The following is a 13,606-nucleotide window of genomic DNA, read 5'->3' on the forward strand; positions in this document are numbered from 1 at the left end:
AGAATTCCACTCAAGTGTGAGATGGCTGGCCAATGAACGCAACTTGTTTGCCAAAGATGAAATCCATTATGTCCTTCTAGAGCAGATGGTAAGCATAGGTCCCAACAGAGACCTACTGAGCTCAATGGCAGTGCTACAACTTCATTTTCCCTTGCCAGGGGAGCTAGAAAAAGGACATGCTCAATTGGATCAATAGTAAAGTTTACTTATACTGAGCCAATAATTAATTACTCCTGCAATGAGAACCCTTTGCTATCTTCATTAAACCATGAAGCTGAATGGAATGAATTTAAATATGGCAATTCACATTAAAACTAAGCATATACAACTGAATCCTCGATAACCTGAATTTTAACATGTAATTTACCATACATATCATGGAGGACAAAACAAGCAGAACTAAGTTAAATAGTTTATTAAAAAACAACAACAACCCATTCACAAAATGGAATTTGAGCTGCAGAACAGCTCATGTTAACTGCATGGCAGTGATAATGAAGTACAGTGGCTCAGACAAAGGTCTTCACAAGGACGTTCCTGCAAAAAGGCAAAAGAACTTATCAAGTATTTGTATAAGCAGAGGGGAATGACTAGTCACTACTGGAATACCTGGTTGTGCTAATAACTATTTTTGCAATTGGAAGAGACTATGAAATATTTTGGTTTGAGACACAGCTTGTCATTCTCCCTTTTTACTACTGGGAAGGCAGGGCATTCTTCTGCTGACTACTAATTTGTAATAACTTACCTTTCTGCCATGAACTTGGACAGATGAGTTTCTGTTTTTAAGAGCTGATAAGACTAGTAGCAGACTCCTTCCCTAGAAAAGTAAACAACCTTTAGAACTAGCTCTAAGACCAAGTCCCAGCTCAAGCTAACCCCCCATACCTCCCATTAATAGCCCACCCATCCTCCCACCATTTGGGGAAGAGTCTACTACTTTGAGCCATTATTTTAAGGAAATGGGTCAAAGGAAGATAAATAAAAGGGCAAAAATTTATATTCACAGTAGAAATAATGTGCTCACTTCCTTCAACTGGGAGCCACCAATGGTAGGGTGTCAATTTAAAACAATTCATCTCCAGAAAAACCTAGTTCAGCTTAACTGGACTAGTTTTGGCTCAATATATTAAGGAAAATATTTAACAGAAAACTGGACTTTAAGTAACTATATGGATGTAAGTAAAATCTGTTCTTACCTACCAGCATAGCAATAAAACCTTTCCTCCTGGTTCTGACTGCTAGTCCTAAGAGTCAGGTGTGCCTTACTCTTGTCTGCCTCCTTCCTTGCGATGATCACTGAAATTTCACTCCCTCCTAGCTTTCATGGAGCGTGCCGTGGCCTGCCCCTGGCTTATCTGTACTCCACATACCACAAGTGTCTACTCTCAGCTGTAGAGTGTCTGAGCTCGGAGCCATTCGCGCTATACTTGCTAGCAGTTCCTAGTAGCTGAACATCTCTCCTGGATCTTTAAAGGCATTGTCACGAATCCTGAGGTATCTGCAAACTCCCTCAACAGTTAGGGTTCCACCTGCTATTGCAAACTCAGCCAGTATCATGGAACTATCACCCATGCTTTCCCACCCACCGCCACCTCCCACCCACCTCCCTCCACCCTCCTTCCCAAAATTTCCAACACACCCATGGGATGGAATACACAGTCCTATTGATAAACAAATCTCTATGCTACTAGATACAATAGCACTGAAATTGAGAGCACCAAAGGCTCAAAATAATCTATGTACAAATAACACATTATTGGATATTAACTGTTAAGGTTGAGAAATCATTTTCTATACAATTAACATTTTAGGAAAGTTGTGTGATCTTGTGCCATATAAAGGGAAACTGCAGTTAACATGAAATTATGTTAAAATATTTAGTTTCTATTGCTATGGTTTTAATCTTCAAATTAGTGTAGTTGACCTATAAAACCTCTGAAGGCCCACCCAACCAGAACCCAGTCAAACTGCAGTTTTCCTTTAATGTAAGCCTGTCTTTATGCTCATTAAAATGATTTCTAATATTGGTCATTTTTATAAGGCCTCCCAAACACTTCAAATCTGTGGATTTATGGAGCGGCATTAGCCAGCAGCTGGTTTCTACTCCCTGGCAGAGCTTTGAACTTGAATTATAATAGAGGCATTCAACATTATCAGGGGCAGTGGGTAGGGAAAAGTCCAAATCTCTGCCAGTCCCAAATCCATACAGTTGTCATTTCATTCAAGAGAATTAAATCGTTTATTGATTACACATGATAATGGATGATACACAAGCTTCATTCCCATCTATAATTTTATCTGGTACCATTATTCAATTTAGATATATTGCATAGGATGTGCCAACAATCATCTTTATAACCAATAATTCCATGATTTTTGCTTGGGTAATTCCTTTTAATCGTGAACTTCAGGTCACAACAGTAACTATTAGTTCAACTACACCAAGGTTTCTGAAGACATTGGCTTCTCCACCCAAGCATGTTGTATATAAATTCCAAATAGAACCTGGCATCACCCTGAAGAAATTCTAACTTCACACTGTTGGGGAAATTTACCAAGATGGCTTCAGAGTAGACTAACTTTACACAGCACATTAAAAAAAAAGACATTTATTCAGCGTCACGATCAGACTATTACATTTAGCAATCAACAGCATGGGTGCAAAAAAAAAAAAAAAAAAAAGAAAAAGAAAAAATCTACATTAAAACCCTTTGTTGGAATGCTTTACACTTTCCACAGAACAGAAACTAAAATAACCTGTTATACAATTAGTCACAAATACAGTCCTCGAGTTTTTTGCCCATACACATGAGTATTTGTCTAAATCATGTCTTCTTTGTAGCAGCTAGGCCCTGCCACCACTGTGCTTGGCTGAGTTCACAAATCTGTTGTAACCTGTAGCTTCCCTGTCACTTCTCTGGCTCTCCTCTCCTGCTAAGCTTTGTTTCCTGTTGAACAATATGGAATAAAGTTGTTAATCTAAACATAATAAGACTCAAGGCTACAATCCAATATCAAGTTTGTTTCCCACAAATTTTGCTGATCTGAATATTAACTTTATATCCACAATTTACTGCAATTATAATGTTAACTATGTTGCACTGCTCAGCTACATTAGGGTTATTGGGTTCATCAGCAATTTAAAAAATTATCTTAACACATAAAAAAGTATGTACTTACCTAATTAAAATCTTCTGCCACTGCCATAGCTACTGCTGCTACTGGAACCGCCATAGCCACCTGAGGAGTACAATTTTTCTTTTAAAGTTTCAAAGTGCTAACAGTAATGGTAACATTTTCACATTCACTGTAAATAATAAGTTCAAGTGCTTGGCCATTTAAAAATGGCCCCTGCTAATGAGAGGCGGTAAAGGTCCCATGATTCTTCTAATTTGTGATCAAATTACTTTTTGAAGGTTGTAAACTGTCAATTATTACTACACAGACAGCAGTTAAAGGGCTTCCTTCCCAGCAGTAGCTACAGACACACAGCTCTTGCTATTATCCCAAATTACAGATACCATACCTTGGTTTCGTGGTTTGGCAAAGTATTGGCCGCCACCACCATAGGGGCCAGAGCTTCTGCCTCCAAAGTTTCCTCCCTTCATGGGTCCAAAATTTGAAGACTGATTGTTGTAACTGCCAAAATCATTGTAGCTTCCACCACCTCCAAAATTGCCTCCTAGGAATGGGAAACAGGGCCTTTGTTACTTGATGATGCTAGTTTCCAATTCTGTTTAGTGGTCAAAATAAAAGTAAGATTGGGTTAACTGCCTTCCTTCCTCCCAAACTATGGTGACTCCATCTTTGCATTTCATTCTCTGGGAAAGGCATTCAGTTGAATAATCCAGTCGTAAGAAAATTGGCCTAACTCCATGACATAGAGAGATTTCCATAGCGGCACAAACACACCCTCCAGCCTTGAAGGCCTTCATGGGAGATCTAGGGCCACAGGCAATCAGAAATTTCTTGGATCCATCAACTAAGCGCCTAAGGTCCCAAAGCATTTAAGATACTAAATCCTTCTATGACACTAATCTAACTCAAAGACACCATTATCCACTTATCTCTACTAATTGGGAGTGAGGCGGCCCCAGCTTAAAGCTAGGAGGAGGTAGCATAGCAAGCCCATTTAATATACCATGCAGTGTACCAGACAATGCTTCAACAGCACCAAGAACCCAAGCTCTAAAAGGCTATTCTAGCTGTCACACCAAGTACTTGGATCACTGGATACCTACCACTACCACCGCCAAAGCCGCCTCCGCCTCCGTTGTTATAGCTGTCATAGCTGCCACTCCCGCCATAGCCACTGCCCTGGTTTCCATAACCCTGTCCACCACTTCCATAGCCTCTGCTTCCTCCAGAGTAACCAGGGCCGCCTCCTCCATAACCACCTACAAGAATACAATTCTTCTCAATAAGACAAAAGTATTTGACAATGAAAACTTGTGCAAGTGTAATGGCTGAAGGCCTGCTCACAGCATGCGTGTTATGGGAAAAGTTGAGCTTGTCATGCACTAGAATTTTAGTCTTGACTAACCTATTCTAAAGACACAGGTTGCCAGGAATTTTTATCTACTTATTCCTAAAAAACTTACCATCATTGCCAAATCCATTATAGCCATCCCCACTGCCACCATAACCACCACCACCACGGCTGCCACCAAAGCCACCTGGAAGAAAACAAAGTTTTAAGTTTTAAGCATGATCTGCATATCAAATGACATTCTGGATGCACTTCCTGTACTGTAAAACCTGCATAGCAAAGATGGTAAGAAGTCAGAACTACAGGTAAATAAGCCGTACATACCACGACCGCTGAAATTTCCTCCACGACCAAAGTTGTCATTCCCACCGAAACCTCCTCCACGACCACCACCAAAGTTTCCAGAACCACTTCGACCTAAAGAGATGAAGTTTAAACGTTAAATCATTCATACTGGAGTAACTGAAAGTTGCTTTTAAGGTTTAATGAAGCAATAAGCATACCTCTTTGGCTGGATGAAGCACTAGCCATCTCTTGCTTTGACAGGGCTTTCCTAACTTCACAGTTGTGGCCATTCACAGTATGGTATTTCTGAACTAAAAAAAAAAAAATGAAGACAGGTACAACATGGTCTCAGGGTTTAGAACGCCACATGGACTGCGGAACCCTTACTAAATACCACTATTTGATACTTACTGACAATCTTATCCACGGAGTCATGGTCGTCAAAGGTTACAAAGGCAAAGCCCCTTTTCTTGCCACTGCCTCTGTCCGTCATGATTTCAATCACTTCAATTTTTCCATACTGTTCAAAATAATCTCTTAGGTGATGTTCTTCAGTGTCTTCTTTAATGCCACCAACGAATATTTTTTTCACAGTTAAGTGGGCACCTGGTCTTTGAGAATCCTAATAGGAGGAAAACCACAGGTTTAGATTAGCCAAACCTACACCCAAATAAAAAAATTTTTAAGTACAAAACTCCTGAATCCAAATACACTAGCAGCACATCGCCAAAAGAATTGAAGGGTAAAAAAACCACTCACTTCTCTTGAGACAGCTCTCTTTGGTTCCACAACTCTTCCATCCACTTTGTGTGGCCTTGCATTCATGGCTGCATCCACCTCCTCCACAGTTGCATACGTGACGAACCCAAAGCCCCTGGAGCGCTTGGTGTTTGGATCTCTCATGACCTGAGAACAGTGTTAATTCATGTAACAAAGTCTGACCCCAAAAACTTTTGTAATTTTAACTTTGAACAAGGGAATAGGAAACTTTATACCAGCCCTGTACAAAAACCCCTCCAGTTTCCCACTATCCTAGGTTTAAGAGGTAACTCTATCAAACAAAGCAGGACTTTCCTTCGTCAACAAGGCTCTAGCTATAATACTACTAACAACCTTCCTAAGTATTCAGAGAGAACCGCCCCAAGATAAACCAAGGAAATCCACTATTTTACTGTTTGGTCCCTTCCAATTCTTACCACACAGTCTGTGAGCGTTCCCCATTGCTCAAAATGGCTCCTGAGGCTCTCATCGGTTGTTTCAAAGCTCAACCCTCCAATGAAGAGCTTCCTCAGCTGTTCCGGCTCTTTAGGAGACTACAGTGGGGGAGGCGGAAGTGTTAAATGAGCTGTAACACCAAACAATTTCCATCGAGGAAAATCAAAACTAGACAACTGTGTATGTAGCACTTATTGTTCGTTCAGATTGCAACAAGCCATGTGCTTCTCTCTAACAGGGGAGAAGGTATGTTGGGGGTTGGGAGTGCTGCGAAATCCAAAGCGCATGCGTCCCTAGTCGCCTTCCGACGCACGCGCAACAAAGGCTTAGGCGGGAGGGGTACATCGCCAAAATGGGACTAATCGCTCTTTTAAAAACTCGCTCACCAAAGCAAGGTTTAGAAAAGGAAAAGCCTTATGTGCGTAAGAATTTTTGCTAAGACTATAGAGTGCTGCATAATAACTCATGATTGGCGCGAGCGGCCTCATGGCGATCAACAGGACAAAATGGCGACTTGAACTTTGGGAGGGGTAGGCCGTGGCAGCAACCTAAAAAACTGTAGAATGGGCTGGTGAAAGGAACGAAACCAAGCCGCATCTTACCAATTCAGGAAAGGAAGAGGAAGAAATTCAAGTTGGAAAGAGCGCCTAACTCACCTCTGACTTAGACATGATCGCGGGGAGAAGAGAGACTTTAACGATGCTGCTTCGGCGGCGTCCACGGGCAGAAAGGAGCAAACTGACGAACGTATCTGCCAGCCTACCTTCGGCCTTTCTTTTTTACCCCGCCTCCTCCCTTTCAGCATTGGTACACTCCGCCCTTGAACAGTTCTGATTGGATGTGTGAAATCTCTTCCCCCTACTATTGGCCTGTGGTGCCACACTGCTGTGTAACGTCATTCCTTTGGGCGGTCTACGCCCTCTCCACCCCTTGGAGTTCATTGGTTCCCGAGTAATATTATTCTTAACCAGTCTGATTGGCCAGCCGATAAATCATTCATATTTGAATATACCTTGGGTGTTTAACGCCTTTTTAATCTTCCCCGCACAAATATTACGCTTGGCAAAGCATGATTAACACTATGTGTCAGAAAAGCAGTTAGCCAGCAGGTCAAAATTTTGACTGCTTGTTGAGCGCACGTGTAGTAAAATGGCGAGTTTTGCGCAGGCGCATTAAGAACTTCCAGCAGCCTCTGGGAACACGTGAAATGGCGGGCAGTACTAGGCAGTGACCCTACGGCGCCTGCGTATTGGCGGGAGTTGGTTCCAGCTTTGCGCATGCGTGGTGGGCGGAGAAAGGGTCCGTTCCCGGATTGGTTGCGCAGGCGCAGGGAAGGATCCGTTTTGGCGGGCGGTTGGCGTTGCGCAGAAGGTGGTGGCGGTGGTGGCTTGCGTTGCGGCCTCACCATACAGCAACAGGGCAGACGTTAGCGTGAGTGATCACTCTCAATCCCGGGTAAGTGGCAGACAGTCTTCTCTACCCATCGTAGGTCTCGAACTGACTCTATTTGGGCCCGTTATTGTGTGAAATGAATGGACCGCGGGGTGGGGGATAGTGAAAGGGCAGCGGTGGGTCGGGCCAACCAATAGAAGAACAGGGGGCGGGATGTTTTAATCCCTGTAGGTTCTTTGGAGCGGTGCAGCTGAAGACTTTGACTGGCTTGCGTATACGCCAATTGGGTCTGCCTTGAGCTGCCGACTGATGGGCCCTTGGGGCCATCGGAATGTGGGAGACGGGTTTCCCCTCCTGAGCTGCGTCTCACTGAGCCAGTAAGCGCGAAGCGCGCGGTAGGTTGGGCTTCTCCAGGAGGCAGCGGTTTGACTCCAATGGGGAATGCGGGAGTCGGGCGGTTAAACTGATGGACCGAATCTGGAGCCAGTAGACGGACAGCCTAAGGAAAGTGCTCGGACCAGTCGTCCAATCGACTCCAGAAGAGGGAGGTCTTCGATTTGGGGTTGTGAGGAAGGGGAGTCGGTGAATGTAATGGCGTGTGAGGGTGAATGTTTTATCCACAGTGACTTCTCTAAGGAAGCCTTTAGGCCTCTGTCCCATAAACCTCCTTGAAAGCGTAAGTTTGCTCCTGGCTGCCTCGACTTGACATTTTCCCCCCCACCTCCTCACCACTTGAGGTTTGGAGAACAGGGGAGGGTTTTGTTGTTGTTAAGTAATACTTTGAGAAGTCGCTTCTTTAGGAAGCTGTTAAAATGTTAGAACGAATAGGAAAAATCACAACATACTGTCATGGAAAGGCGTTCGAGAAATATTTCTTTCCTAATAGTGCATATTTCTGAACTAATATGTTGTAGGTCTAATAAAAAAGTTTCGGAAAGCTACACCCTAAAGTGTGTCAATCCTAGGGACACAGTAGGATCGAGGCAAGTTGGATCTTTAATGTTTAAAACTTTGCAGGGTTAATGATCTGTGATTAAAACTAAATAAAAAATGAAGTCAGTTGTTTTGTGTTTCTAGTCATAATCACATACCACCCCTTTTCTGTTTTATATAATCCATGTACCCAGTGCTTTTATTTTAGTCTCTTTCTCCCGGGAACTTTTCCCGCTCATGTTTCCCCTTTCTTCACACCATTAAAGATATCCTAAAGCCCCTCTTTTTGCTGTTCCTTTGAGAATATCTGACTTTGAAATAAAAAGGAAACTGCTTAAAGAGGGTAATATTTAGAGTTCTAGGGAAAGAAGACTCATCCATCACCTGGATTATTCCTTGCTTTTTTATTAGATTTTCTTCCAAGTGTATTTTGCATGCAGTCTATCTCCTTTTGGTAATACCCACTCTGCTTATTCCAGGATCTTTTGGAGAAATAAATCAATTTTCATAACATTGGCTGTATCAGAGTCTTACTGTTTTATTCACTGATTTATTCAGGATCGAGGGAAAATATTTACTGAAAATCAACTACCTATGAAGTACACTTACGATTAGAGACCTTTCTGACTTTACCAAAGACAAACAATTTTAGTGAAGTTTATGAACATTGGAGAGATTTCCATGTTCTCTGGCAGTAGCAAAAGGACATATTTATAATTTATATCTGACTTTAAACCTATTTGCAGGTATTCTAGTAATGGAGTTATTGAGCTGAGAACTAACTAAAGTGATACAGGTTAAGGATATCTGTCCTGGATTTATTTACGTTTGAAAGTAATACAGTCTTGAATTATAGCAAGGTTTCTCAGCCTTAGCACTGTTGATATTTTGAGGCAGACAATTATTTGTTGAGGAGGCTCAGGGTGTCCTGTGCATAGTGAAATATTTAGCAGCATCCCTGGCCTCTACCCAGTGTATTCTAGTAGCGTCACCCCACTCGCTACATCCGCATTGGTGACAATCAGAATGTCTCCAAACATTGCCAAATGTCCAGGGAGGTAGGGGCGAGGGTAGAATCTCCCAGTTGAAAACCATTGATCTAGAATACTGGAGTATGCGGGGGCACAGTTTTGTGTTCCTGTAGTCCCAGCTACTCTGGAAGCTGACACGGAGGCAGGAGGCTTGAGCTCAGGAAGTCAAGGTGTGAGATGATTATGCCTGTGAATAGCCGCTATACTCCAGTCTGGGCAGTACAGCAACACCCTATTGCTAAAACAGAAATAAAATGCTAGAGTTTATTATCTTTTCAAAATCCATTATTTTAGCAACTGGTAAGTAGGTAAAGGTGGGAGAAGATTGTTGAAGTGTTTTTGTTTTTTAAGACCAAGTTTTGCTCTTGTTGCCCAGGATGCAGTGCAATGTTATGATCTCAGCTCACTGCATCCTCTACCTCACAGGTTCAAGTGATTTTCCTGCCTCAGCCTCCCGAGTAGCTGGGATTACAGGCACGCACTACCACACCTGGCTAATTTTGTATTTTTAGTAGAGATAGGGTTTCTCCATGTTGGTCAGGCTGGTTTTGAACTCCTGACCTCAGGTGGTCCCCCCACCTCAGCTTCCCAAAGTTCTGGGATTATAGACGTGAACCACCATGCCTTGTGGATGGTTGAAGTGTTTAGGGAGTGGCCTTTGGTAAATGGATGACTAAATCCTGATGTTTATCTCCTTAGGACATAGAATTGATTATTGTCCTACTTGATAAAAGAAAAATTTCTTTAAAATTATTACCACTTCTTGGCCTGGCTGCAGTGGCTTACGTCTGTAATCCTGCCACTTTGGGAGGCTGAGGTGGGTGGATCATTTGAGGCCAGGAGTTTGAGACCAGCCTGGACAACATGGTAAAACCTATCTCTCTACTAAAAATATACTAATTAGGTGTGGTGGTGAGTGCCTGTAATCTCAGCTACTCGGGAGGCTGAGACAGGGAAATGGCTTGAACCTGGGAGGCAGAGGTTGCAGTGAGCTGAGATGGTGCCACTGCATTCCAGCCTGGGTGACAAAAAAAAAAAGTTTTTACCACTTATTGCAATTTAAACATAAGATTGATTGTTTCTTGGGCTTCCTAAAATAATGGCAAATTTGTTTTTGAAGAAGGTAGACTTTGCCTTACATGCTTCTTTTTCACTTGATTCTAGCTTCTTTCCTGGTATTCTCTTGGATCCATGTCTCAAACTTTTTTACCTCAGTAAGAAATATATTTCACTAAACAAACAAATGTGGAGTACTCTGATATTTTCTCATCTGCAGTGTACTGTTTCATTGTCTCAAGAAAGCAGATCAATTTCCACTGAACTGATTTCACAGCTGTTTATAGACCCAAAGTTTTGGGGGGTTAAAAAGACTTCTGATCTGAACAGTAGGTCACCAAATCATGCCACCTTTGATTACTCTCTGAGTCAGTTCCTTCCATCTCCAGCCCTAGCCTCTTGTAGATGCTCTTTGACTTGTGATATTTCAGCTTAAGATTGTTCACCTTTACAATGATGTAGAAAGTACTTCAAGTATTCACATAACAATTCTATTTTTCACTTTTGGTACAGTAATAAACCAGTTATATGAGATATTCAATACTTTATTATAAAATAGGCTTTGTGTTAGGTGATTTTGTTCAACTGTAGGCTAATATAAGTGTTCTGAACACATTTAAGGTAGGCTAGGCTAACTATGATGTTTAATTAGTAGATTAGGTATAGGAAATGGGTTTTCAATTTTTAATATTTTCAGCCTAATGGGTTTGGACGTAATGCCATCATAAGTCAAGGAGTATCTCAGTAACCATTTATTTGGTGTTTTTACTCCTGTATTTTACTTTGAAAGATTATAGGAGCTAAACTGAGACTTTCTAGTTTACTGTGGTGTGCAAGTAAAAATTGCTCGTTTTATTGTGAAGTCTCTCAATGCTTAAAGAGGGAAAACAATAAAAATATTGTGAAGAATTCCCTCCCAAAGTGATAGTTCTTTTTTTTTTTTTTTTTGAGATGGAGTTTCGCTCTTGTTGCCCAGTCTGTAGTGCAATGGTGTGCATGATCTCAGCTCACCACAACCTCCACCTCCTGAGTTCATGCAATTCTCCTGCCTCAGCCTACCAGGTAGCTGGGATTACAGGCATGCACTACCACGCCCGGCTAATTTTGTATTATTAGTAGCAATGGGGTTTCCTCATGTTGGTAAGGCTGGTCTCAAACTCCTGACCTCAGGTGATTTGCCTGCCTTGGCCTGCCAAAGTGCTGGGCATGAGCCACTGCGCCTGGCCTCCAATGTGATAGTTAATAGATATGATGAACTTTCTCTCTGGTGGGGAAATTTTAGGCGTAACTTTTCGTTGACATTCTAGGACTATCACATTGGAAATCCTGACTTCCAATGTGATACGTATTGGGCCTTCAATTATAAAAGTTATAGCTCTTGTGCTCAGAACTTAGAGACATATGTAGTATTGTAACCAAATCTAAAAGGGGTGTTTACTAAAGGGGAAAATACATGTTCACTGGTCTGTCTGAAAACTAGTAAGTGGAAAGCTTCTATTTGGGTAGTAGCTAACGAGGATGATAGTTGGGGAAAGAAAGAGTGAAAGAACAAGCATACATTTGAAGTAGATGGATTTGTATGTGGCTAAGGAAATTCTGGAGATTGTCAGAGACCTTAACCATAGTCTGGAAAGGAGAAAGGTTTGGTATCAGGGTACAACGATTTTTGAGGAAGACCAAGTCTTTTTTTGTTTCTGTTGAGGTCTTTTATGTAACCACATACCATGATTTCTATCTTACTGGTATAGCTCATTTAATTAATAACTCTCCTGGTTAAGCCTTTCTAGCCTTTATTTTGTCCTTTTACTTAGATTATTTTTATTTCCATTCATATTACATGAAACTGGGCCTAAAGCTGTGTTGTGGATATTGATTGTAAAAGTAATAAATTACAATGCAAGATACCACTTGACTTAGTATGGCTGTTTACATATCTATTGTTTGTGAACTTGGACTCTGGGCAATCATCTTTTTCTCCTGACATAAACTTTTATTTTTCTTCCTTGCTTATAGAGAATGATTTTAACTGATCATTGTACTAATAGGAAGGAGTCCAGGTCATCCTGAGAAGAGTTCGCTTGTCCAGAGTCCAAGATGCAGATTTGTTGGATTTCTGTAAGCCACTTGAAGCCACATATTCATTTCTGATGACAGCTTTACACTTGTGCTGGAAGAACACCCACAGTGACAACTGCTGCCTATGTTTAGTCTGTCCAGGAGCTCTACCAACTAGCATATTTGCAAAAAAACCTACACTCTTCTTGTTAGCAGCTATGTAAATATTAGATCTTTCTGAGTTTTTCTTCTCAGATCTGCCAGTTTCTTTTGGGCAAATTGTATCCTGCAGTTGCCTCAATTTACCCTTTGAAATGAGGGATTAAAGGTTTTAGACATTCTTTGGGTTACTTGAAGCACAATTCTTTTTGGGTCAGTAATGTTTATATATATCCACTTTATGATTTTTAAACTTTTATTTCCCCTGTGTATTAGTTTCCTGTGGCTGCTATAACAAATTATCACAGACTTGGTGGTTTAAAACAAGAGGAATTTATTCTTCTCACAATTCTGGAGCCTGGAAGTCTGCAATCAAGATATTGAGCCCCCACTGGAGGCTCTAGGAGAGAGAGACCGTTCTTTGCCTCTTCTAGCTTCTGATGGTGGTCAGCAGTACTTGGCATGTCTCTCTGCTCTGTTTTCGCATTGTCTTCTCTTTTGAGTATTTGTCTCAGAACTCTCCCTCTGCCTTTGTATTATAAGGATACATATGATTGCAATTAAGATCCACTTGGATGAACCAGGATACATTTGTCTCATATCTTTTAATTCAACCTGACAGCAGATTTAAAATATATTCCTAAAGTGGCAGGACCCTGAAAAAAATGTAGATTCATCCCCCTTGTTTTGGCTGGGGGGGTGCAGAATCTTATTTTCTTGCCCAGGCTGGAGTGCAATGGTGAGGTCTTGGCTCACTGCAACCTCTGCCTCTGCCTCTATTCTCCTGCCTCAGCCTTCTGAGTAGCTGGGATTACAGGCGTTTGCCACCATGCCCAGCTAAGTTTTATATTTTTAGTAGAGGTGGAATTTCACCATTTTGGCCAGGCTGGTCTCGAACTCCTGACCTCAGGTGATCCACCCGCCTCAGCCTCCCAAAACCCTGGGATTATAGGCATGAGTCACTGCCAGGCCAGACTCACCTTTTTTT

General features: G+C 41.7%; 2 protein-coding genes across 6 annotated transcripts in view; one reads left to right on the forward strand and one right to left on the reverse strand.

Annotated features, from left to right (window-relative positions):
• Positions 1 to 400: 400 nt before the first annotated feature.
• HNRNPA1 (heterogeneous nuclear ribonucleoprotein A1) lies at positions 401 to 6,724 on the reverse strand. 4 transcript variants are annotated; one of them, XR_008473827.2, is made up of 12 exons: positions 6,649 to 6,724; positions 5,974 to 6,090; positions 5,537 to 5,683; positions 5,189 to 5,399; positions 4,996 to 5,088; positions 4,817 to 4,909; positions 4,605 to 4,679; positions 4,245 to 4,400; positions 3,530 to 3,685; positions 3,184 to 3,243; positions 749 to 820; positions 401 to 537 (listed from the first exon to the last, which is right to left on the reverse strand). XR_008473827.2 is itself a non-coding variant. In XM_035256555.3 (11 exons), exons 1-10 carry the CDS (start codon positions 6,661 to 6,663, stop codon positions 3,188 to 3,190), a joined length of 1,119 nt encoding a protein of 372 aa, XP_035112446.2. In that variant the 5' UTR covers positions 6,664 to 6,724; the 3' UTR covers positions 2,224 to 2,951; positions 3,184 to 3,187. The 4 variants fall into 4 exon arrangements, 2 of the variants coding, with proteins under 2 accessions (XP_035112446.2, XP_054094444.1); XR_013521848.1 differs by lacking the exon at positions 4,245 to 4,400; XM_035256555.3 differs by lacking the exons at positions 401 to 537; positions 749 to 820 and adding an exon at positions 2,224 to 2,951.
• Positions 6,725 to 7,332: 608 nt separating this feature from the next.
• CBX5 (chromobox 5) overlaps positions 7,333 to 13,606 on the forward strand; it is a 50,340-nt gene continuing 44,066 nt past the window's right edge. For both annotated transcript variants that reach the window (XM_002752549.7, XM_009003901.5), the window contains exon 1: positions 7,333 to 7,447. The gene's annotated coding sequence lies outside the window, so the exon portion shown is untranslated. The remainder of the gene's footprint in view (positions 7,448 to 13,606) is intronic.

The sequence above is a fragment of the Callithrix jacchus genome, chromosome 9 (assembly GCF_049354715.1).
Source record: "Callithrix jacchus isolate 240 chromosome 9, calJac240_pri, whole genome shotgun sequence".
Taxonomy (NCBI): Eukaryota; Metazoa; Chordata; class Mammalia; order Primates; family Cebidae; genus Callithrix; species Callithrix jacchus.